The 23,872-nt window shown below is 40.9% G+C and overlaps 1 protein-coding gene across 2 annotated transcripts in view; it reads left to right on the top strand.

Moving 5' to 3' along the window:
• dhrsx (dehydrogenase/reductase (SDR family) X-linked) overlaps window positions 1-23,872 on the top strand; it is a 393,322-nt gene that overhangs the window by 266,271 nt on the left and 103,179 nt on the right. For both annotated transcript variants that reach the window (XM_073044204.1, XM_073044203.1), the window contains exon 4: window positions 8,158-8,259. In XM_073044204.1, the coding sequence (XP_072900305.1) occupies window positions 8,158-8,259 (102 nt within the window). The remainder of the gene's footprint in view (window positions 1-8,157; window positions 8,260-23,872) is intronic.

Below are 23,872 nucleotides of genomic sequence, written 5' to 3'. Positions count from 1 at the left end.
ATCCTGTACAAGGCCACTCAAGACTCTTTGTGCCTCAGATTTTTGAATTTTCTTTCCATTTAGAAAATAGTTAATCTTTTATTTCTTCTCCCAAAGTACACTTCCTGACATTGTATTCCATCTGCCATTTCCTTTCCCATTCTCCTAATCTGTCTAAGTCCTTCTGTAACTTCTCTACTTCCTCAAAACTACCTGCCCATCCACCTATCTTTGTATTGTCTGCAAACGTTGCAGCAAAGTCATCAATTCTGTCAACCAAGTCATTGATATATAACGTAAAAAGAAGTGGTCCCAGCACAGACACCCATGGAACACCACTAGTCACTGGCAACCAGCCAGAAAAGGCTCCATTTATTCCCACTGTTTGCCTCCTGCTGATCAGCCAATGCTCTATCCATGCTAGTATCTTCCCTTTAATGATATTGGCTCTTGTTAAATAGCTTCATATTTAGCACTTTGTCAAGGGCTTTTTGAAAATCCAAGTACACAATGTCCACCAATTCTCCTTTGTATATCCTGCTTGTTACTTCTTCAAAGAATTCCAACAGATATGTCAGGCAAGATTTTCCCTTGAGGAAACCAGGCTGATTACGGCCTACACACACAAAATGCTGGAGTATATCGCTTGGATTTCCAGCATCTGCAGATTTTCTCTTGTTTGTGATCTGATTATGGCCTCCAAGCACCCAGAAACCACATCCTTAACAATCGCCTCCAACATCTTCCCAACTATTGAGGACTACTTGGCTTATAATTTTCTTTCTTCTGCCTCTCTCCCTTGTTGAAGAGTGGAGTGACATTTGCAATTTTCCAGTCCTCCAGAACCACTCCAGTGAATCCTAAAGGATCATTTCTCATTTCTTCAGAATAACTTCAGCAATGGCTTTCAGAACCTTGGGGTGTACACCATCTGGTCCAAGCAACTTATCTACCTTCAGAGTTTTCTGTTTCCCTTGAACCTTCTTCCTAGTAATGGCAACTTCAATCTGAGGATATAATTGAAGGTCACAGGCAAACAAAAACAAGGGGGAGTTGAAGGGAAGTGGTTACTTTCTACTTCATGAGCTGTTAACATCTGAGGATATAGTGTGAAATGATGATGGGCACCTCTCCCAATGGGATACAATAGATCCCGTAGAACAATAAGAAAGAAGAGGAAAGTAATTCTCCTTTATGCTAATTGTTGAACCACAAACCATTTAATAAAATATCTTACCTTCACATGCATCTCATTTCCATTTTTTTTTAAACAACTGGTCACCTACTAATAATACCCACAAAGTATTTTAGGATCTTTGTTTGTAAAAGGTTGGCTCCTGTAGAGCATAGGCACCACCATTGAGGTGATGGGCCAAATGGTCTTCTGTGTTGTAGCCATTGGTATAAGTGTGATATTTTTCTCTTACGGTTCAGAGGAAATTCCTGTTTATGATTGTCAAACAAAATTGTGTAACTGTTTTTACCACTACCAGAGGCAACTAATTCTTGCCAAAACCATGATTTTAATATAAATTAGCCAATTTTAACCCTGATATTTCATGCATAAATAAACACAGGAATTGATTGATACATCTTGAGGCATCTTGACAGGATGAACATGGAGAGGATGTTTTCTTTCCTGAAGGAATTTAGAATGTGGTGCTACTGTTCAAAAGTAATGGATTGTCCATTTAATATGAATCAGCTGCAGTCTTATTGAATGGCAGAGCAGGATTGAGGACAGGGTGGCCTACTCCTACTCCTGATTCACACGTTCATATGCAAAACAGAATCATTATCATTAATCAAAAGGAAATATTATGTGAATGCTGGAAATCTGTAAATTAAAATGCCAGTAGTACTGCTTGTCTGAAGATAATTAATTGATTTTAAGGTGGAAATCTCATTCATTATAGCTAAGTAACAGAAGTCATATATTATGTTTAATAGTCTGAGGTAAGATGTTAGTCAGACTGCACTTAACAGTATTGTGAGCAGCTTTGGGTGTACTGGCATTGGAGAAGGTCCAGAAGCGGTTCATGCAATTGATCCCGGGAACGAAAGGGATAGCATATGATGTTGTAGGTCTGTGCTCACGGGGTTTAGAGAATAAAGACGGATCTTATTGAAATAAATCAGCCACGATTGAATGATGGAGTAGACTCAATGAGCTGAATGACCTAATTCTGTTCCTTATGGCCTTAGGAGAATCACCGGATGACTGTGGTATTTGTTCTATTAGCACTCACCGGAATATTTTGATGGCAAGAGAACACTTGTTTTCTGAGCTAAAGAGTCACTGAGAGTGCTAATACACAACCTTAGCTGATTTAATCCACCAGCTGGCACTTAAACAGAAGCACCAAATTCTGGATTCTTTCACAAGAAGAAATGTCTTCTCTTTATCTAGCCTGTTAAGATGACTTGAGATGTTTCAATCAAGTCCCCTCTCATTTTTCTAGTGGATACAAAACCTTTCCTCTCAAATGATCACTTAACATGCTCACCCATAGCATGTTGGTGTCACTGCTGGAGCTCAGCATTTGTTGCAGATTAATTTGAATTCATATTTATTTAGTTAACTCGTACTTTGAAACATTACAGAGAAATGTGTCAGAAAGGCTGTTTTAGAAAGGTTCTAAAAATAAAACAGAAAATTGTAGGCTGGGGAACCTGACATCAGTGTTGGGAGAGTTATTTGAAGGTATTCTAAGGGACCAGATATATGACTATTTGGAAAGAAATGGATTTATTAGGGATAGTCAGCATGGTTTCTTGCGTGGTGGGTCATGTCAAACCAATACTATGAAATTTTTTGAGGAAGTTGCCAGGAAAGTTGATGAAAGCAGTTTATGTTGTCTCCATAAAAAACTTGATAAGGTCCAGCATGGAAAGTTGGTCAAGAAAGTTTAGACGCTTGGCATTCAAGATGAGGTAGTAAATTGGATTTAGCGTTGACTTTATGAGAGAAGCCAGAAAAGATGGTTGCCTCTTTGACTGGCAGCCTGTGACTAGTGGAGTACTGCAGGGATTCATTGTTGTTAGTCACCCATATCAATGATCAGGACAATAATGCGGTTAACTGGATCAGCAAATTTGCAGATGACACCAAGATTTGGGATGTAGTGGACAGCGAGGAAGACTACCAGAGCTTGCAGTGGGATCTTGACTAGCTGGAGAAATGGGTTGAAAGATGCCTGATGGAAATTAATACAGACAAGTGTGAGGTATTGCACTTCAGTAGGACCAACTAGGATAGGTCTTACACAGTGAACGGTAGGGCACTGAAGAGTGTGGTAGAACAAAGGGATCTGGGAGTACAGGTCTATAATTCATTGAAAGTGGAGGCACAGGTAGATAGGGTCATAAGGAAAACTTTTGACACCTCATCCTTAATAAATCAGTATATTGAGTACAGGAGATGAGATGTTATGTTGAAGTTGTATAAGACATTGGCGAGGTCTAATTTGAAGCATTGTGTGCAGTTTTGGTCACCTACCTAGGAGAAAAATGTAAATAAAGTTGAAAGAGTACAGAAAAAATTTACAAGGATGTTACCAGGACTGAAGGACCTGAGTTATAAGGAAAGACTGAGTAGCTTCAGGACTTTGGAACATATAAGATTGAAGGGAGATTTGGCAGAGGTGTACAAAATTATGAGGATTATAGATAGATACAAGCAGATTTTTTCCACTGAGGTTAGGTGAGGCTATAACCAGAGGTCATGGGTAAAGGGTGAAAGGAGAATAGCTTAAGGGGAGCATAAGGGGAAACTTCTTCACTCATCATGGCCTGGTATGGCAACTGCACTTCCCTCAGTCGCAGGACTCTACAGAGAGTGGTGCGGACAGCCCAGCGCCTCTGTAGATGTGAACTTCCCACTACTCAGGACATTTACAAGGAAAGATGTGTAAAAAGGGCCCAGATGATCATTGGGGACCTGAGTCACCCCAACCACAAACTGTTCCAGCTGCTACCAGCCGGGAAACAGTACCACAGCATAAACACCAGGATCAACGGGCTCTGGGACAGCTTCTTCCACCAGGCCATCAGACTGATTAATTCATTCTGACACAACTGTATTTCTATGTTATATTGACTATGAATATTATGTTGTACATAATATATATCACAAATTACTACAAATTGCACATTGCTCATTTAGACGGAGATTTTTACTCCTCATGTTTATTAAGGATATAAGTAATAAAGTCAATTCAATTCAATGAGAGTGTTTAATGAGCTGCCAGCACAAGTGTGCATGTGAGCTTGATTTCAACATTTAAGAGAAGTTTGGAGAGGTACATGGATGGTAGGGGTATGGAGGGCTATGGCCCTGGTGCAAGTCGATGGGAGTAGGTAGTTTAAATGGTTTAGCATGGACTAGATGGGCCAAAGGGGCTGTTTCTGAACTGTGCTTTTCTATGACTTTATCACCCTAACTAACACACCCCAAAAATGTGCTGGAAGATTCTTGCAACACACACAAAATGCTGATGGAACACAGCAGGCCAGGCAGCATCTATAGGGAGAAGCACTGTCGACGTTTCGGGCTGAGACCCTTCGTAGGACTAACTGAAAGGAAAGATAGTAAGAGATTTGAAAGTAGAGGGGAAGGGGAAAATGCAAAATGATAGGAGAAGACCGGAGGGGGTGGGATGAAGCTGAGAGCCAGACAGGTGATTGGCAAAAGGGATACAGAGCTAGAGAAGGGAAAGGATCATGGGACGGGAGGCCTAGGGAGAAAGAAAGGGGGAGGGGAACACCAGAGGGAGATGGAGAACAGGCAGAGAGAGAGAAAAAAAAGGAGGGGGAAAAAGAAACTAAATATATCAGGGATGGGGTAAGAAAGGGAGGAGGGGCATTAACGGAAGTTAGAGAAGTTAATGTTCATGCCATCAGGTTGGAGGCTACCTGATAAGGTGTTGTTCCTCCAACCTGAGAGTGGTTTCATCTTGTACCATTTTCTTGTATCATTGAGGTCCTTGTGCTGAAGATACTTATGTGTTCAGTTAACTAGGGATCCTCATGGTTTTGGACCATCAGCAATACGGGATAGCCAGAGTATTTCCAAGGGAGGATGGCAGGTTACATTGTGTTTCTAAACACGAGAGATTCTGCAGATGCTGGTAATCCAGAATAACTGACACAAAATGCAGGAGGAACTCAGCAGGTTAGACAGCATCTATGGAATGAAATAAATCTGATGAAGGGTCTCTGCTCAGAATGCTAACTGTTTATTCCCCTCCATTGAGCAACACCACAAGTCAGGCAGCATCTATGGAGAGGAATAAAGAGTTGACATTTTGGGCCAAGAGTATTTGTCAGGTTTATTTCTTTCCATAGATACGGCTTAACCTGTTGAGTTCCTTCAGAATTTTGTGTGTATTACTTTTTGTTTCTAGCTCCATATGGAGCCAGTGATCATTAATGGAGAATGTGTGGAGCAGGTTAAGACCTACAAGTATCTGGGAGTACAGTTAGACGAGAAGCTAGACTGGACTGCCAACACAGATGCCTTGTGCAGGAAGGCACAGAGTCGACTGTACTTCCTTAGAAGGTTGGCGTCATTCAATGTCTGGAGTGAGATGCTGAAGATGTTCTATAGATCAGTTGTGGAGAGCGCCCTCTTCTTTGTGGTGGCGTGTTGGGGAGGCAGCATTAAGAAGAGGGACGCCTCACGTCTTAATAAGCTGGTAAGGAAGGCGGGCTCTGTCGTGGGCAAAGTACTGGAGAGTATAACATCGGTAGCTGAGCAAAGGACGCTGAGTAGGCTACGGTCAATTATGGAAAACCCTGAACATCCTCTACATAGCACCATCCAGAGACAGAGAAGCAGTTTCAGCGACAGGTTGCTATCGATGCAATGCTCCTCAGACAGGATGAAGAGGTCAATACTCCCCAATGCCATTAGGCTTTACAATTCAACCGCCAGGAGTAAGATATGTTAAAGTGCCGGGGCTGATGGTATTTAATGTATTTAAGTAAACTACTTAAGAACTTTTTAAAAGCTATTATTAATGCTTTTTGAGAGAGTGATTTAGATGCATATCATATTTTTACTGAGTTAAGTATTGTATGTAATTAGTTTTGCTACAACAAGTGTATGGGACATTGGAAAAAAATGTTGAATTTCCCCATGGGGATGAATAAAGTATCTATCTATCTATCTATCTCTCTATCATTAAAATGTTTATAATCTTTCCAGTGTCCTAGAAGATCTTGGTAATAATGATTAATTACACTGGACTACCAAGATTTTGTTTCCTGAATACTTTTGGAATTTAGGCTGATGATCATGAAAATCACCGTGAAATTTCCCTGTCACACACTATTTTTTGTTAAATAGCCTGTGTTTGTTATTTCAATTAATAACTGAAGTCAATTAAAATATTGCCTACAATGTAAGTTGAAAAGTTTTCTGTCTTGTCCAGACATGCCTGGGCATGCTTAGGCAGGGTGGATAATGCAAACAGGACATGTTTTAGAAAGGCTATAAAAACATCATGCATACATCGTACTATGCATTGCGTTTACATATATATCGGTTTGCGATCACGTTGATACGCATGTTCTACATGCATGTAACATACTATGTGTACTTATAATAGAGTAATCATATTTTCAGGAGTATTTGAGATAGCAAAATGCCTCACCAATGTTGCAACAGCCGCAATACTTTCTGTTATATCTGTGGCGAGTATACGCTTAAATCTCAAAGATGGAGCATGGCTCCTCTTATGAGCTCTACATTGGCTGTAAAATTGGTGACCAAGACAAAGCCTGGGCTCCTCACATTTGTTGTGCAACATGCGCTGTTGATCTTAGAGCTTGGCTCAGAGGTACGCGGAAATCAATGCCGTTTGCTATCCCGATGATATGGCAAGAGCAGAAGGATCGTGTCAATAGAGTGGATGTGGAGAGGGTGTTTCCTAAAATGGGACAGATAATAAATCAGCCATGATGAAATGTTGGAGCAGACTCGATGGGCTGCATGACCTCACTTTGCTCCTATGTGTTATGGTCTCATTGTCTTAAATGACTATTAGACACTAATTCCCAAAATGGAAATATAAATGCAAGTTGTTGTTGTCATCCCAAGCTCATGTTGGCTTTGGCTACTGAACCATCTCTTTGCATCAAAAGGTTTATTCCAAAATTGGAAGATAATTCAAATTATTACCCCTCTATCCAAACACAGAAAAATATCTGCTTGGCTATAACTTTAATGACAGTACCTCTTGTCTTTCAGTGATGAATTTTTAGTATTTGCTACTGAGACTCGTTAGCAGTGAGATGATAGAGTTATAGAGTAATACAGCATATAACAGGCCCTTTGGTCTAATGAGTTCATTGCTGACCACTTTTTCCACCTAGCTCATCCCATTTCCTGCATTCAAGCTGTACTCCCCTATGTATCTAACCAATGAGGCCCACGGTTGGTTGGGGTCAACCATGTAAGTTGCATCTCAGCTACCTATGTGACAGGCAAGCCAAGGCAGTATGATATGGAGAGCAAGCTGTTGCCCCTCCATGTAACTGATGAATCCAAAGAAATGGCGGAGACCAATGCAGTTTGGCCCCAGGAGGTGCCAGTCAGCATTGAACTCAATGTAGGACTGCCTTAGGGACTCCCGCTCAGGATTTTTCCTCAGCGTTTACTTCTGAAGCCTTCCTTTTGAGTGAATTAACCCGCAAAGCAATGGAGGTCTGAGATCAGAGCTCTCCTTCTATGTGAACTGCCAACCATGTCTGAGGAGCCCCACTCTACATAAAGCGACTTGTTTTAAGGTGCCAGTAACCCACCTTTGCCCCTTCTCCTATCAGTAGAAATGGTTCTGCTAGGCTTAGTAACTAAGCCATATATGAAGGCCAGGAGCTGGACTTGGTTGTCAGAGGCTATTTGAGATGCATGCCATTGGGAGCCATTTAAAAGGTCGTGGCAGATTATCCCCACTACCACCCCCACCTATAACAATCTTAAGGAACAATACCAAGTACCTAACCAAGTGCTTTTTAAATAACTCCTTTGAACCTGCCTCAACCATTTCCTCTGGAAGCTCATTCCATATACTTATCACGCTCTCATTAAAAAGTAGCACTGCAGGCCCCTTTTAATTCCCTCCCCTCTCTCCCTTGATATTACAAATAATAATTTCTTTTTCTTTTCATTCACAGTGGAGTTTATATACCTAGAACTGGCTTCATTGCAGTCCGTACGACAATTTGTGGAACATTTCAAAGCAAGGAACCTTCCCCTTCATGTCTTGGTGAACAATGGTGAGTTGTAACTTATCTTTATGGAGTTACAGAGTGTATAATGCAGAATCATTGAGTCCATGCTGACCATCAAGTACTCATCTTGTGATGTGACAAGAAGCTTGGACCTTAGAATTTCTGTACTAATTCAGTTTTCTAGCACTCTGTCCATAACCTTCTACATCAACAAGGTACTCGGCAGGTTGGGCAGCATCTTTGGAGGGGAATAAGCAATTGGCATTTTGGGCTGAGACCCTTTATCAGCACTGGAAAGGAAGTGGGGCAGACTACGATAATAAATTAGGGAAAGGGGAAGGAGTTCAAGCTGGCAGGAGATGGCTAAAACCAGGTAAGGGCGAAGGGAGGTGGATGGGGGTAAAGTAAGAAGCTGGGAGGTGATAGGTGGAAGAAGTAAAGAGGAGGGGCACTAGAGGAAAGTGATGGACGGGTGAGGAGAAGAGAAGGGATAAGAAGCGAGCCAGAATGGGGGGTGGAAAAAGAAAGGAGGGAGAAGAAATGAGCAAAAGTTAGAGAAATCGATGTTCATGCCATCAGGTTGGAGGCTACTCAGACAGAATATAAGGTGTTTCTCCTCCAATCTGAGTGTGGCTCATCGGGGAAGAAGAGGGAGCCATGCCTTCTATGTAATGACATTTCTCTCAATACTTAAATATTACGAGAGTATCTGCCTACACCCATTCCTCCCTCAGTTTGTTCCAAATTTCACCCATCTCTAGGGATAAAACCTTATTTTTCAATTCCCCTCTAAAACTCCATTCCCTTGCAAACCAGCACCCTCTTGTTACAGACATGTCTATCAAGAGGAAAGGCAACATTGTAAGTTTTAATGATTCCATCCTATTGCAAGCAATTAATTTTTGTTTGTTACTATTGAATCTATCCATACCCCCACTATGGCTATGCACTTCATAACTTTGTATACCTCAGTCCGGAACCCCACCCCATACATCACAAGCTTTACAGGTAGATAGAACCATACAGAAAGCTTTTGACATATTAGCCTTCATAAATCAAAGTACTGAGTCCATGAGTTGGGATGATATATAAAAGTTTTATAAGATGCTGGTGAAGTCTAATTTGGAGAATTGTGTACGGTTCTGGTTACCTGCCTACAGGAAAGATGTCAATAAGTTTGAAAGAGTGCAGAGAAAATTTACAAGGATGTTGCTGGAACATGAAGACCTGAGTTATAGGGAAAGGTTGATTAGGTTAGGACTTTATTCCCTAGAGCACAGAAGAATGAGGGGAGATTTGATAGAGGCATACAAAATTATGAGGGATATAGATAGGGTAAATGCAAGCAGGCCTTTTCTGCTGAGGTTGCTTGAGAGGACATTGGTTAAGGGTGAAAGGTGAAATGTTTAAAGGGAACATGAGGAAGAACTTCTCTCAGAGGCTGGTGAGAGTGTGGAACAAGCTACCAGCGGAAGTGATGAATGCAGGATCAATTTCAACATTTAAGAGAAATTTGGATAGCCACATGGATTGGAGGTGTATGGAAGGCTATGATCTGGGTAAAGATTGATAGAACTAGGCAAATTGATGGTCCAGCATGGGTCAAAGGTCCAGCTGTGGTGCTCCATTACTGTCTGACTCTATCCTGCCAACCCGCCCAACTCAAAGTCCAAGAGAAGCAAATCCAACCTGTCAGAAAGGAAACAATATTCAAGTGCTAGTGGTGTGTAGCTTGTTGTTCTGAGTGTCCTGGTGAGGAATCTGCCTGCTCCCACACCATACTAATCTTTGAAATTATCTGGATCATGCATAATGTGTGCATTACAGTACTATCCAAACTGCAACATTTATTCTAAGGTAATTGCATAGCATAACTCTGCTCGCTTCATGCTTTCTTTCCTGTAATAGTTATGGTTTTCTACCGTAGGAGCAGAATTAGGCCATTTCCCCGTTGACTGCTCCACCATTCTATCAGTGCCTGATTTATTATCCCTCTCAACCCCACTCTCCTTCCTTCTCCCCCTAACCTTTAACACCCTTACTAATCAAGAGGAGCTATAGCATAAGAACAGCGACTGTTAAAGATGGGAAATGGCTTCTTCCCCATGCTGTGGGACTGCTGAACTCCCTGTCACCACCCAGGTTTCATCATGTATGAAGCACCAGTAGCGTTAATCCTGTTTACTTTAAAACTCGTGTCATAAATGCATCTTATGCCAAATATCAATCTACTGGAATATATTATTAGTTAATTTATTTGTGGTAATTTTACTTTATGTGTTGCGAGTGAGTTACATGTACTGTGTTTTCCACCTCAGTCCGGAGGAACATTGTTTTGTTTGGTGGTATATGTGTACACTGTTGAAAGACAATAAACTTGAACTAAGATATATTTGTGCAATTTTCTCAGAGATCATAGCGTAACTTAACTGTCACTGTTGCACTTTTATCTGTGTTTTGGTTCGTTTCTGATACCGTGGTGTGATTATCTGTATCTATTCCTGGTTTAGTATTTCTCCATTTATTTTGAAACTGGTGCCAGTGATGAAGTTCAGAGAGAGGAGCTTAATACGATAACAGGGATGACAAAAAGCAAAATTAAAAATTAAGCTTCACAGAGAGAATCGGATTTGAAAGAAAATCAGTTCTTAAGTAGAAAGGAGGCCAAGTGAAACCAACTGGAATCTGTGGAATGAAGAGGAGAATCATGTTACTCCGATTAGCATTTGATTGTTCAGATCTGTAATGCATAGCCTGAGAAGGTTGTTGAAATGTATTGAATGATAATAATCAAAAAGAAATTGCTTTCCTTAATCACAGAATCATTTAGGTTTACAGTACAGTAAAGTACAAGTATTGTACAAGTATTGGCATTCATAAAAAATAAGTCAGCTCCTTAGATGACAGCTCTGTACGTCAGGAGTGCATGAGAGGTTCCCAACCATTCTTAAGCCATGGACCAACGCCATTAAGCAAGGGTCTATGGACTTAAGATTCGGAACCCCTGTATAGAGCGTGTGTGAGTCGGAGAGGCTGCTTTAAAACAGTGTGTTCGGTCTTGGTTTTCCTGCTATAGAGAAGGTGTATTAAGCTGAAAAAGGAGTGCAGAGGAGATTTGCAAGGATGTTTATTTATTTATTTATTGAGATAGAGTGCGGAGTAGGTCCTTCCAGCCCTTTGTGCTACGCCATCCAGCAATCCCCTGATTTAATCCAAGCCTGATCACGGGACAATATGCAATGACCAATTAACTAACCAACCGCTACATCTTTGGACTGGCAGGAAACCCACGTGGTTACGGGAGGAATATACTAACTCCTCCCAGACAGCAGCAGTAATTGAATCCGGGTCATCTGTACTGCATTAACCACTACGCTACTGTGCCTGGACTCAAGGGACTGAGTTATGGAGAGAGTTCAAGCAGGTTGGAACACTTTTCACTGGTGCATTAGGAAAATGAGCGGTCATCTTATGGAACTATCTTAAAATTATGATGGCATAGACAGGGTGATTGTGCAGTCTTCTTTTCCCCAGGGTTACGGAATCAAGTACTTGAAGGCTATAGATTTAAGGTGAGTGGGGAGAGATTTAACCAAACCCTAAGGAGCAACTTTTTCACTCACAGAGTGATCAGTATATGGAATAAGTTACCAGAGGAATACTGTTCTCTCTCAACTGCACAGGTGCACAGCCGCACAGTAACTGAAATGCTCCCATGCACATAGCCTTTGTTGCCGAGTAGATAGGACTTTCTTTTATATAATGTTTTATTAAATTGCCGTGCAGTTTTCTGCTCAGGGCAATGGTTGGACTGTGCAGCTGTAAAAATATAATTAGAGCTAACATTGCAGAGGGAGTGGTTGAGGCAGGTATATTAATAACATTTACTAGGTACATAGATAGGAATGGTTTAGGCTAGGAGTTCCTAATCTTTTCTATGCCATGGACCAATACCATTAAGTGAGGGGTCCATGGACCCCAGGTTGGGAACCCCTGACTTGGAGGGATATGGAACAAATGTGGGCAAATGAGACTAGCTTAGATGGGAAACATGGTCAGCATGGATGTTTTGGGATGAAGGGCCTGTTTCTGTGCCGTACGACTCTGTACATCTAAGGGCTCCATGTAGTAAATCTGTGGAATTCTCTGCCCGGGGAAGCAGGAGAGGCTGCCTCATTAAATATATCTAAGACGCAGATAGATTTTTGCATAGTAAGGGAATTCAAGTTTAAGGGGAAAAGGGCAGGAATATGGAGCTTAATTACTGAATGGAGCAGGCTTGATTTGCTAGATGGCCTAATCTGAAATTAAAAAAAGACAGTAATACTGATCACAAAACTACCCGATCTGAAAATAGGTTAAATGGTTGGCACAACATTAGGGGCCGAAGGGCCTGTATTGTGCTGTAAACTTCCTTATTCTGTGTTCTATCTTCTAATGACATGAATTAAATGTTTTTACAGAAATCTAGTAGTTTCATGATCACGATAACTGATTTTTAAAAAAATTCAGATTATTTTAATTAGGTACATTTAAATTCCTCAACTGTCATGATGTTATTCAAATTACTCTCTGATCATCGAACCTTCTACATGAGAGCAAAATAATCACTATGCTACTGTACCCACTCTGCTTATTTCTCATTTCATTTTAAGGTTTTAAAATAATGAATAATGAAGGGAGAATGAAATCAGTTACAGTCAAATGCACACTGATACCAAATGTACTGGTCTGTCAGAGGTATTCTTCAAAAGAGAAATTAAGCCCAAGTCTCGTCTAGCTGTTCTCATGAATCCTAAGGATTCCATTGAAGAATTTTATAAAAATGCCGTGACTTCAGCCAATCTTCCTCCTTCCAACCGGATTAACATAGAACATAGAACAGTACAGCACAGGATGAGGCCTTTCGGCCCATGATGTTGTGCCAATCTAATTAAACTAATGGCTCGGAATCCCTTTTGCTTGGACATGGTTTATATCCCTCCAGACTCTGCATATTCATCACACACTGAGTTACTCTAGGCCTTACTTTCAGTGGATCATTCTCCTAAAGGAAATAATTCAAGACTCAAAAGTTCAAAGTACATTTATAATCAAAATATGTATACAGTATACAACCTTGAAGTTCATCTTTCCCACAGACAGTCATGAAATGAAAAACTATGGAACCAACCCAGTCAAAGAAAAAGTTCCAACACTAAACTTCCCTCGTCCTCCCCATGTGCAAAAGAAAATTGTGCAAACGGCAACAAAAACTGAGCAAAAATACAGAATATAAAACACAAAATCTAAAGGCATATTTTAGTTCAGTTCAGCTCAGTGTTACAAAAGTGTGTCTATCCCATGGAATTATTTATTCAGTAATAGCTTTCAAGAGGAGCAATCACCATTGTTCTATAATCTTTTTTGTGCAGGGTTGATTCTTGCAAAGCTGGATGTGAAACTGAACATCAAATGTAAGTTACTTAGCTCCTCAGAGCTGATCAGGGAGATTACGTCGAATCTTTGACCTAACTGCATACATGCATCACTTCCCCATGATGCTTAATACATTTGAGTCCCAAAATCTATCCATTTTGGCATTTAGAATTAAAAGCTGACACGGATCTGTTTATTGTTTGTGTAAGCGTATGCCTTTGTGAAAATATATTTCTATCAGATGGTAAATGTTGTCAATGTAGAGAAATCAATATTACAAAAATTGAGAGCATTGATTTGTGCTGTACTATTTTATTATTGCTAGGAACAAAAAGGCCATGTTTTTGTGAACTAAATTGTTCCAAGTTTTTAAATGAAGACTCTTAACTTTTTTTCTCATGTCTGAGGGATGTTCAAAAGTTCAATGTTCAAAGTACTAACACACTTATTATCAAAGCACGCGTACATTATACAGGCTTGAGGTACGGCTCCTCACAGGCAGCCACGAAACAAAGAAACCCCAAAGAACCCATTAACAAAAGAAAACCGTCAAACACCCAATATACTGAGAAAAAACAAATCATGCAAACAATAAACACAAGCAAATAGTGTTCTGAATTAAGTCCACAAAAAGCATCCATTCACAGGCCCTAATTCAGCATGGAGTGGAGAAGGAACTCATTAACAATATAAAGAATTCTTTATTTAGTTATTTATCTATTATCCCTTTATTTATCTGTCTTTCTATTGAATTATTATTATTTGTGGTTTTTAATATTTACAGTTTGTCTTCTTTTGCACGTTGATTATTTGTCAGTCTTTGTGTGTAGCTTTTCATTGATTCTGTCGTATTTCTTTGTTCTACCGTGAATGCCTGTAAGAAAGTGAATCTCAGCACAGTGTATGGTGATGTACATTACAGTGCCAAAGTCTTCAGATCTAGATAGATAGCTAGGGTGCCTAAGACTTTTAGAGAACTGTATTCGTCAACATGGAGTGGAGAACGAGCTTATAAATCTGGTGGGAGCATAGGATGTTGGGAATACTGAACTTGGAGTGCCACGAGAGGGATGTAGGAGAGGTGGCACAGAAGGAGTGACAGCTGTGGGGGTTACATGGCACTGGTGCAGACACACTCTGCCCTGTGATACCAGGCAAGGTAATTTGATTCTGAACAATTGGTGCTTCCTGCTCCCTCCCCTCTCCCTTCCCCCTTTCCCAACCATGATTCCGTGTCCCTTTCCCAATCTCAGTCCACAATAGAAACTCATATCAGAATCAGGTTTACCATCACTCACACCTGTCATGAAATTTGTTGGTCTTTTTTGAGGCAGCAGCTCAATGCAATACATAAAATTCTTACAGTACTGTGCAAAAGTCTTAGGCACCCCAGCTATATATATGTGCCTAAAGACTTTTGCACAGTCTGTATGTGTACAGTACTTCGATAATGATGTACTTTATGTACATTGTTTATGCACTTTATAATTATATGTACTTTGACAATTCTGGTGCAATGAACTGGAAATAATTAGAGAGCTTAAGGTAAAAGAACCTTTAGGGGAGTGTGATCATGATATGATCGAATTCACCCTGAAATTTGAGAAGGAGAAGCTAAAGTCAAATGTATCAGTCTTATAATGGAGTAAAGGGAATTACAGAGGTATGAGAGAGGAGTTGGCCAAAATTAATTGGAAAAGAACACTGGCAGGGATGACAGCAGAACAGCAATGGCCGGAATTTCTGGAAGCATTTCGGTAGGCACAGGATATATACATCCCAAAGAGGAGAAAGTATTCTAAAGACAAGTTGACACAACCGTGGCTAACTAGATAATCGAAGCCAACATACAAGTCAAAGTGTTGTGTATGTGGCCTGGTTACACAACAATGCTGTTAATAAAAACACTGGAGACGGGCCTAAGGTTCATGGTCCTTTAGTGGCAGAAACCAAACTCAGCACACATGTACAGATCAATATGCGCCTAGTAGCGCATTCAGTGACGTGTTACTAAAACATAAAGTAGTCACTTATTATACTGTGGGCTATACGGTACACTCCTCCCCTTTTATTTTAATAGTGTATCAACTGTTTTTTTTACTGGGGCACTACCCTTAACATACAAATGCCTACCATTTGTTTACTTAATAACGTAATAATATCAAATTATAACAAGCCTTATTTTATATAATATCAGAAATTTTATTTATTAATAAAGCAAGTGCATTGTCTAAAACATTATTTGAATCTTGATCATATACAAATACAGTAGTAATTAACATGGATTTTTCAAATTTTCAACACTAGATTGTTTTTAATAAATGGGTGCGAGAACCTTACAGGTAGACATAGCTGCAACTCATTCCTTGCAATTTAGACACATCTAATTCCAGGAGAGTTTGCAGATCTCTTACTTCTTATCCTTGCATTCACATTCTTCTTGCAGTAGTCCCTGGGGAAGAGAAGGAAAAACTCCCATGGAGTTTCAGGCAGGAGATATTGGTGAATACAACAGCATTCAGAAAAATCGGACGTCTCTTGTGTATAGTCCAGGTGGTGCAGTTAAATAAGACTCATATAGAGTTATACTGCACAGAAACATCCTTCAGTACAACACACCCATGCAAACCGAAACGCCCATCTAAGCTACTGTCATTTTCCTGTGTTTGGCCCAGGTCCCTCCAAAATGTCTCTATCAATGCAACAGTACAAATGACATTCTACCTGCCTGTACTACTTCACCTGGCAGCGGGTTCCATATATACAACTCACCACCAACTTCGTGGTCTCTTTTAAATCTTTTCCATCACACTTTAAGTCTATACTCTTTAATTCTGGATCCTCTTATCCTGGGGAAAAAGACTTTGGCTATTCACTTTGTTCGTGGCCTTCATAATTTTAAAAACCTATGCAGAGTCACCCCTCAGCCTCCTACACTCCAGGGAAAATATCTATCCAAGCTCTCCTTACAGCCCAAGCCCTCCAGTCCCAATAACACCCTTGTAAATCTTTTTTGTACCCTTCCCAGTTTACTGACCAATATAACTGGAAAATTGGCCAGTTACAGTTCATTCCACTCCACAGTTCTCTGGAGTAGATAATTCTGAAGAATCATGACCCTCCAATAGAAGCAAATCCTACCTGTCTCCATATGAAATGGGTGACCCCTTACTCTGAATCCATGGCCCTGGTTCTAGATAGCCCCACTAGGGAAATCATCCTCTCACTATCCATGATGCCAATATCCCTCAGAATTTTATCTACTTCAGTAAGATCACCTCCCATTCTTCTATATCCCATTGTATAGGTCAATGTGTTCAGCCTATCCTCAGACATAAACCCTTTCATCTCAGAAATCAACCTTATCTGTGCTGCTTCCAAAGCAAGCACATCCTTCCTAAATATGGACACTAAAACTGTGCACAGTAATACAGCTCCTTGTGGATTTACAAGACAGCACTCTTACTTTTTTACTCCAGACCCCTTGCAATAAAAGATGAAAACAATATCTCAAGTTTTAGCAACAGACACAAAATGCTGGAGACGGGAGCTACGTTTCATGGTTCTTTACTGGCAGAAACCGAACTCGGCACACATGTACAGATCAATACGCGCCTAATAACGCATTCAACGTCGTGTTACTAAAATATAAAGTAGTCCCTTATTATACTGTAGGCTATACGGTACACAAAGAGAGAGCATATAATAGACCAACCATTAGTGGAAAGTGAGAGGATTAGGAAGATTTTACAAACCAACAGAAGGCAACTAAAAAAAATTATTAAGAAAGTTAAGATAGAATACGAAAGTGAGCTAGCCGGTAATATTAAAGAGGATACCAAATGTTTCTTCAGGTACACGTTAGAATGCTCTCCACAGTACATCTGTAGAAATTTGTGAATGTTTTTGATGACTTACCAAAACTTCACAAACTCTCAATAACACATAGCTGCCCTCATACCTTCTTTGTAACTGCATTGATATGTTGGGCTTGGATAGATCCTCAGAGATGCTGACACCTAGGAACTTGAAATTGCTCACCATTTCCATTTCTGATCCCTTGATGAGGACTGGTCCATTGCCTTATCCTTTCGAAAAGTCACAATCAATTATTTGCTCTTAGTTCTGACCAAAAGGAAGTGTACTGCTACCCTTATTTAAGGAATGGGTGCCCAAAAATAGCCTACAATCAAAAATAGCAAGAGCAGATATAGAGGCAATCAGAAGCCAGCATGGAAATGTGGCGTGGCTGAATATTCGAATAGCTGCAAGGATTTATGGGATCTTTCTTTGTAAAAGGTGCTGTACGTTTCCAGTAGAGCACAATCACGAGCACTGAGGCCTCTGTTTGTGTAAATGGGATTTAATTTCCCTCTTTGTTGCTAAGAGGAAAATCCTTTTTATGATGCCCCAAACAAAACTGTGTGATAGTTTTGCCAGCTCCAGAAGCAAAATCATGACTGAACAGAAATTAATATAAATTACCCAATTTTTAACCCAGAAACCCAGATACTTAATGTATAAATGGAAACAGGAATTGATTGACAGACAGCTTGACAGATTGAATATAGAGAAGATGTTTTCTTTTGTGAAGAAGTTTAGGATTTGATGCAACTGTAAAACTAGGACACAAGGCATGGCTGAATACATTACATCAGTCTTTAAAAGGAAGAAGCTCTATTTGTTTTACACTATAGCCTAGCAACAGCTTATTCAGACCATGATGCATGTGCCGAACATAGACTAATTTAAACTAAATCTTCTCTGCCTGCACGTGATCCATATCCCTCCATTCCCTGTACACTCATGTGCCTGTCTAACAGCTTTTTAAATACCATTATAGTATCTGCTTTCACCACTACACTTAACAGTCTGTTCCAGGCACCTACTGCTCTGTGTAAAGAAAACTTGCTAGGCATTCTTCCTTCATGCATTCCCCTTCTCAGCTTAAATGGAAGTCCCCTGTTATTTCATATTTTTACTTGGGATGGGTTGGGCAGAAGTTGAAAGATTCTGATTGTTAGTCCTGTCTGCACCTTTCAGAATTTTGCAAAGTGCTATGAAGTCTCCTTTCAGCATCTGATGCTCCAGAGAACCACAATACCAGTTTATCCACCCTCTAGTTTCTGCTAAACTTTCAGTAAAGGAAGATGTAATTGTTATTCTAAACCATACTTCCAGTGGTCACTTTATTAGGTATCTAACGTATGAACGTATGCTTGTGGTCTTCTGTAGCCCATCCACTTTGACGTTTGATATGTTTTAACATGTCACCTTTCTGTCAGCTTGAACCAGTCTGGACATTGTCCTGTGACCTCTTTCATTAACAAGGCATCTTCACACACAGAACTGCAGGTCACTGGATGATTTTTTGTTCTTTGCACCATTGTCTGTAAACTCGAGAGACTATTTTTTCCTGAAAATCCCAGGGAACTTAAAGCTGCTCACCCTTTTTTACCAATGACTCCTCAGCGATGACTGGTGGATGTTCTCACAACTTCTGTTCCTGAAATCCACGATCATTTACTTGGTCTTTCTGATGTTGTCTGCGAGGTTGTTGCTACAACACCACTCAAACAGCTGATTTATCTCCTGTTTGCCTCCTTGTTGCCATCTGAGATTTTATCAACAACAGTGGTGTTATCTATGTACTTATAAATGTTATTTGAGCTGTGCTTAGCTATGCAGTCACAACTAGAGAGAGTAGAGCAGAGGGGTAAGCATGCAACCTTGAGGTCTGCCATGTTGATTGTCAGCACAGAGATGTTATAACTGAGCAACACACACAAAATGCTGGAGGAACTCAGCAGGTCAGACAGCATAAATGGAAAGGAATAAACAGTTGAAATTTTGTGCAGAAAGCTTTCATTATGACTGTTTGTTCCCCTCCATTAATGCTGCCTGGCCTGCTGAGTTCCTCCAGCATTATGTGTGTGTTGCTCAGGATTTTCAGCTTCTGCAGAATCTCTTGTGTTTATGATGTTATTATTGATCTGCACTGACTGTGATCTCCCAGTGAGGACGGCAAAGATCCAGCTGCAGAAACACTGGTAACAGAACTAGTTCTTAAACATTTTTGAACATTTTTCAGTGTTTATGAACATCAGAAACTCAAATTCCTTCAATAGTTTTGAGAGACAGAATGTCGGTGAGGGGCACTGAATTGTACCGAAAGTGTTTTCAGAGTTTGAACCACTCATTTGCATTATGTACATATAATCTACACTCAGTTGCCACATCGTTAGGAATCTCCTGTACCTAATAAATTGGAAAGTGGCTACTGAATGTATATTCGTGCTCTTCTGCTGCTGTAGACCATCCATTTCAAGATTCAATGCGTTGTGCATTCAGAGATGCTCTTCTGCACAGCACTGTGGCTTTCTTGTTAGCGTGAACCAGTTTGGCCAATCTCCATTGACCTTTCTCATTAACAAGGGGTTTTTGCCCATAGAACTGCCACTCACTGGATGTTTGGTGCTTTTTTGCACAAGAGACTGTTATACATGAAAATTCCAGGAGATCAGTAGTTTTTGAAATACTCAAACCACCCCATCTGACACCACAGTCCATAGATCATATTTTTTCCCCATGCTGATGTGTGGTCTGAGCAACAACTGAACTTCCTGACCATATTTTCATTCTGTTGAGTTGCTGCTGCATGATTGGCTGCTTAGATATTTACATTAAGGAGCAGGTGTACCTAATAAAATGGCCACTGAGTGAGTGTAAGAAGCTACCTTATAAAACCAGTGTTTTGGCACCCACTGAAGTGCAATATGAGAACCGGAGACAGATAAGATTCATTTATTCAAGATGAATCTCTTTGTTTCATCCCTTCAGAGCTCCTTAATTTTCAATTTCACTGACTTCACTTGGTATTTATCTGGACCCATAGAAGGAATTCCCAGTGCTCCTTATTAATTAGCTCAACTGACATGGGGAGGATGGAAGCATGTCAGATAGAAGGAGTCAGCTTCTACAGTATGTCATCTCAGAAGTCTGTCAGCTCACCTGTAAGGATACTGTGAAGATTAGAAGCCAAATATAGGAGACTTTAATCCAGTTAATTAAGTAAACCTGGAATAAATAAAAAGCTAATACCAGTACCTGTGACTGTGCTGGATAACCCCAACTGATTTGCTAATGTTAATCCAGAAAAGAAGGTTACTTGGTAGTAATTTTATATATTGCACTATACTGCTGCAAAAAAAAAAATCATGATATCTGTGAGCGATGATAAATCTGATCCTGATAGGGGTCTCTATTATGGACTGAGAGAGGGAAGGGGGCAGGGAGCAGGGCATCATGGTTGGGAAGAAAGGAAGGAAGAGGGGATGGAGCGGGAAGCATCAGAGAGACATTCTGCACTGATCAATAAACCAATTGTTTGGAATCAAATAAACTTTCCTGGTGTCTCAGGGCTGGGTGTCTCTGTACCTGTGCCACCCCCCACCCGTAGGCATTTCTGTCGCCTGCCCCACAGAGAAACAGATCTTCCTCTCCTAGGGTTGAGGTCTTGAGAGTGTCAGTTGGCATTTTTGTAGCACTGGTTCTTTACGGGATGGGGTTGGTTGTTATCCAATTGCCCAACTCTCTTCCTTTCACAGCCGGGCTTGGGACCATCCATGGCAGAGTTGATGGGCAATGAATACCTATGTTCCATGAAAGGATAAAACATGTTGTATTTCAAGATAATGGAATAGAAGCAGGTTTGAGCTATACAGACACTTAAACTTGCTCCAACATTCCTAATCATGGCTGCATTCTCCCTCTCCCCTTTCTCTCTTTTTCTATTCCCCATTCTCACCCTCTCCCACCTCTTCCCTTCTCTTCCCCAACTATCAACCCATTCTAGTGCCACTTCTTCCCTTTTCTCCCATTGTCCATTCTCCACTCCTATCAGATTTCTTCTTCTTCAGCCCTTTGCCTTTTCCACCTCTTACCTCTCAGCTTCTCACTTCGTCCCTCCTCCCACACCCACCTGGCTTCACCTATCATCTTCTAGACTGTACTCCTTCTCTTCCACCCCTAACTTCTAATTCTGGCTTCTTCCCCCTTCCTTTCCAGTCCCGATGAAGGGTCTCAGCTTGAAGCATTGATTCTTGATTCCTTTCTATAGATCATCCACTTTCCCCTAACCCTATTCTCCTTGAACACAAGAAATGGAAAACAGGTAAAAGAATTCAAAGAGAAGATGTGGATTACCCTACAGAGTTTTCATATTCCAATTCATGGCATTCAGTAGCCCAATAAAAGAATCACATTTTGAACACCTGTCACTTTGTTTCTCCTGGGTGCTCCAATGTCCATTCACATCCCGAAGATGTGTACATTGCTAGGGTATTTGCACCTCTTGGGTACACGCAAGTGTTAGAATCCAAGGGGACAGTGTAGGCTGATCCATGGCAAACCAAAATTTCAGGAAGGACCATTTCATGTGGTATTAATTCATGGTTCAAAGTCAAAGAAAATAAATTTATTATCACAAGTGCATATATGTCACCGTGTGTCAATTTGTTGTTGTGATGTGTCTAGTGTGGTAGCGGAGAGGGTAGTGCTTGTCGCTCTCACTTTCAGCTTCCACCGCTGGCTAGCAGTCTCATGAAAGGGAGAGCTGAATACGCAAGTCTCTCCTGGCCAGTACATACCACTCCAACAGCAAGCCTCATGTAGTACCTCCTCTCTGGTGACGCACAGAAACTTCAAACTCAGGCTGAACTACAGAGGATGGGAAGGAGGTTTGGCCCCTGCACACATAGCTTACTGGCACATGGACATGTCATGGTGCTCATGAACCAGATCCCCAGCTATAGGTAAATAGCCCCACTGGCTTGTGGGCAGCCTCAGGAGAGACGAAGGCTACGGGAGTAAACCCAGACAGGAACTCTGGAGTAAAGCCCTTAGGGCGGCTGGGTGTCAGTGAACATCTGACCGCACCCAGCAGGACATGACAAGCAACCAATATGCAAAATTCAACAAACTGTGCAAAAAGAAAGATAAAGTAAATAAATATCCAGAATATGAGATGAAGTGTACTTGAAAGTGAGTCCAGTTGAGTGACGGAGTAAGTGAAGTTGAGTGAGATTATCCCCACTGGTGCAAGAGCCTGATGGTTGAGGGATAATAACTGCAGGTCCCGGGCGTCTGTAGCTTCTTCCTGATGACTGCAGGGAGAAGAGAGCAAGGCCTGGTTGGTGAGGGTCCTTGACGATGGATGCTGCTTTCCTGCGACAGCACTCTGTTTAGATATGCTCAATGGTGGGGAGGGCTTTACCTGTGATCACTGGGTTGGATCAATTACTTTTTGTAGGTTTTTCCAAACAAGGGCATTGTTGTTTCTGTACTAGGCCATGATGCAATCAGTCACTATACTGTCTACCACACATCTAAAGAATTTTGTCAAAGTTCTGAATCTTTGCAAACTTCTAAGAAAGTAGAAACACGGCCATGCCTTCTTCATAATGACACTTATTTGTTGGACCCAAGACAGATCTTCTAAAACATTAACACTGAGGAATTTAAAGTTACTAACCCTCTCTACATCTGATCCCCCAGAATGGCTCATGGACCTCCGCTTTCCTCCTCCTGAAGTCAATAATCATTTCCTTGGTCTTGCTGACATTGAGTGAGAGGCTGTTGTTGTGGCACCACTCAGGGAAATTTTCAATCTCCATCCTATATGCTGATTCGTTACTACCCTTGATTTGGCCAACAACAGTGGTATCATCAGTAATTTTAAATATGGCTTTGGAGCTGTGCTTAGCTTCACAGTAATTACATAAAGTGAGTAGAGCAGGGGGCCAAGCACATAGTCTTGTGGTGCACCTGTGCTGATGGAGACTGTGGAGGAGATATTGTTGCCAATCTGTACTGACTGGGGTCTACAAGTGAGGAAATGGAGGATCCAGGCACACAGGGCAGTTTTGAGGCCTAGGACTTGAAGCTTATTAATTAGCTTTGAGGGGATGATAGTATTGAATGTTGAGCTGTTGTCTCTGAAGGTCATCCGAATGTATGCATCCAGATGTTCCAGGATTGAGTGAAGAGCCAATGAATCTGCGGTTGACCTGTTGTGATGGTAGGCAAATTAGAGCGTTATCCAAGTCGCTTCTCAGACTAGAGTTGATACGTTTCATCACCAACCTCTCAAAGTGGATGTACAGTAAGTGCTACTGGATGATAGTTGTGGAGACAGGTTACCAGGTTCTTCTTAGGCACTGGTATAATTGAAGCCTGCTTG

The sequence above is a fragment of the Hemitrygon akajei genome, chromosome 4 (genome assembly GCF_048418815.1).
Source record: "Hemitrygon akajei chromosome 4, sHemAka1.3, whole genome shotgun sequence".
Classification (NCBI taxonomy): domain Eukaryota; kingdom Metazoa; phylum Chordata; class Chondrichthyes; order Myliobatiformes; family Dasyatidae; genus Hemitrygon; species Hemitrygon akajei.
Note: the sequence above shows the minus strand (reverse complement) of the source record. Positions and strands in the feature narration are given on the sequence as shown.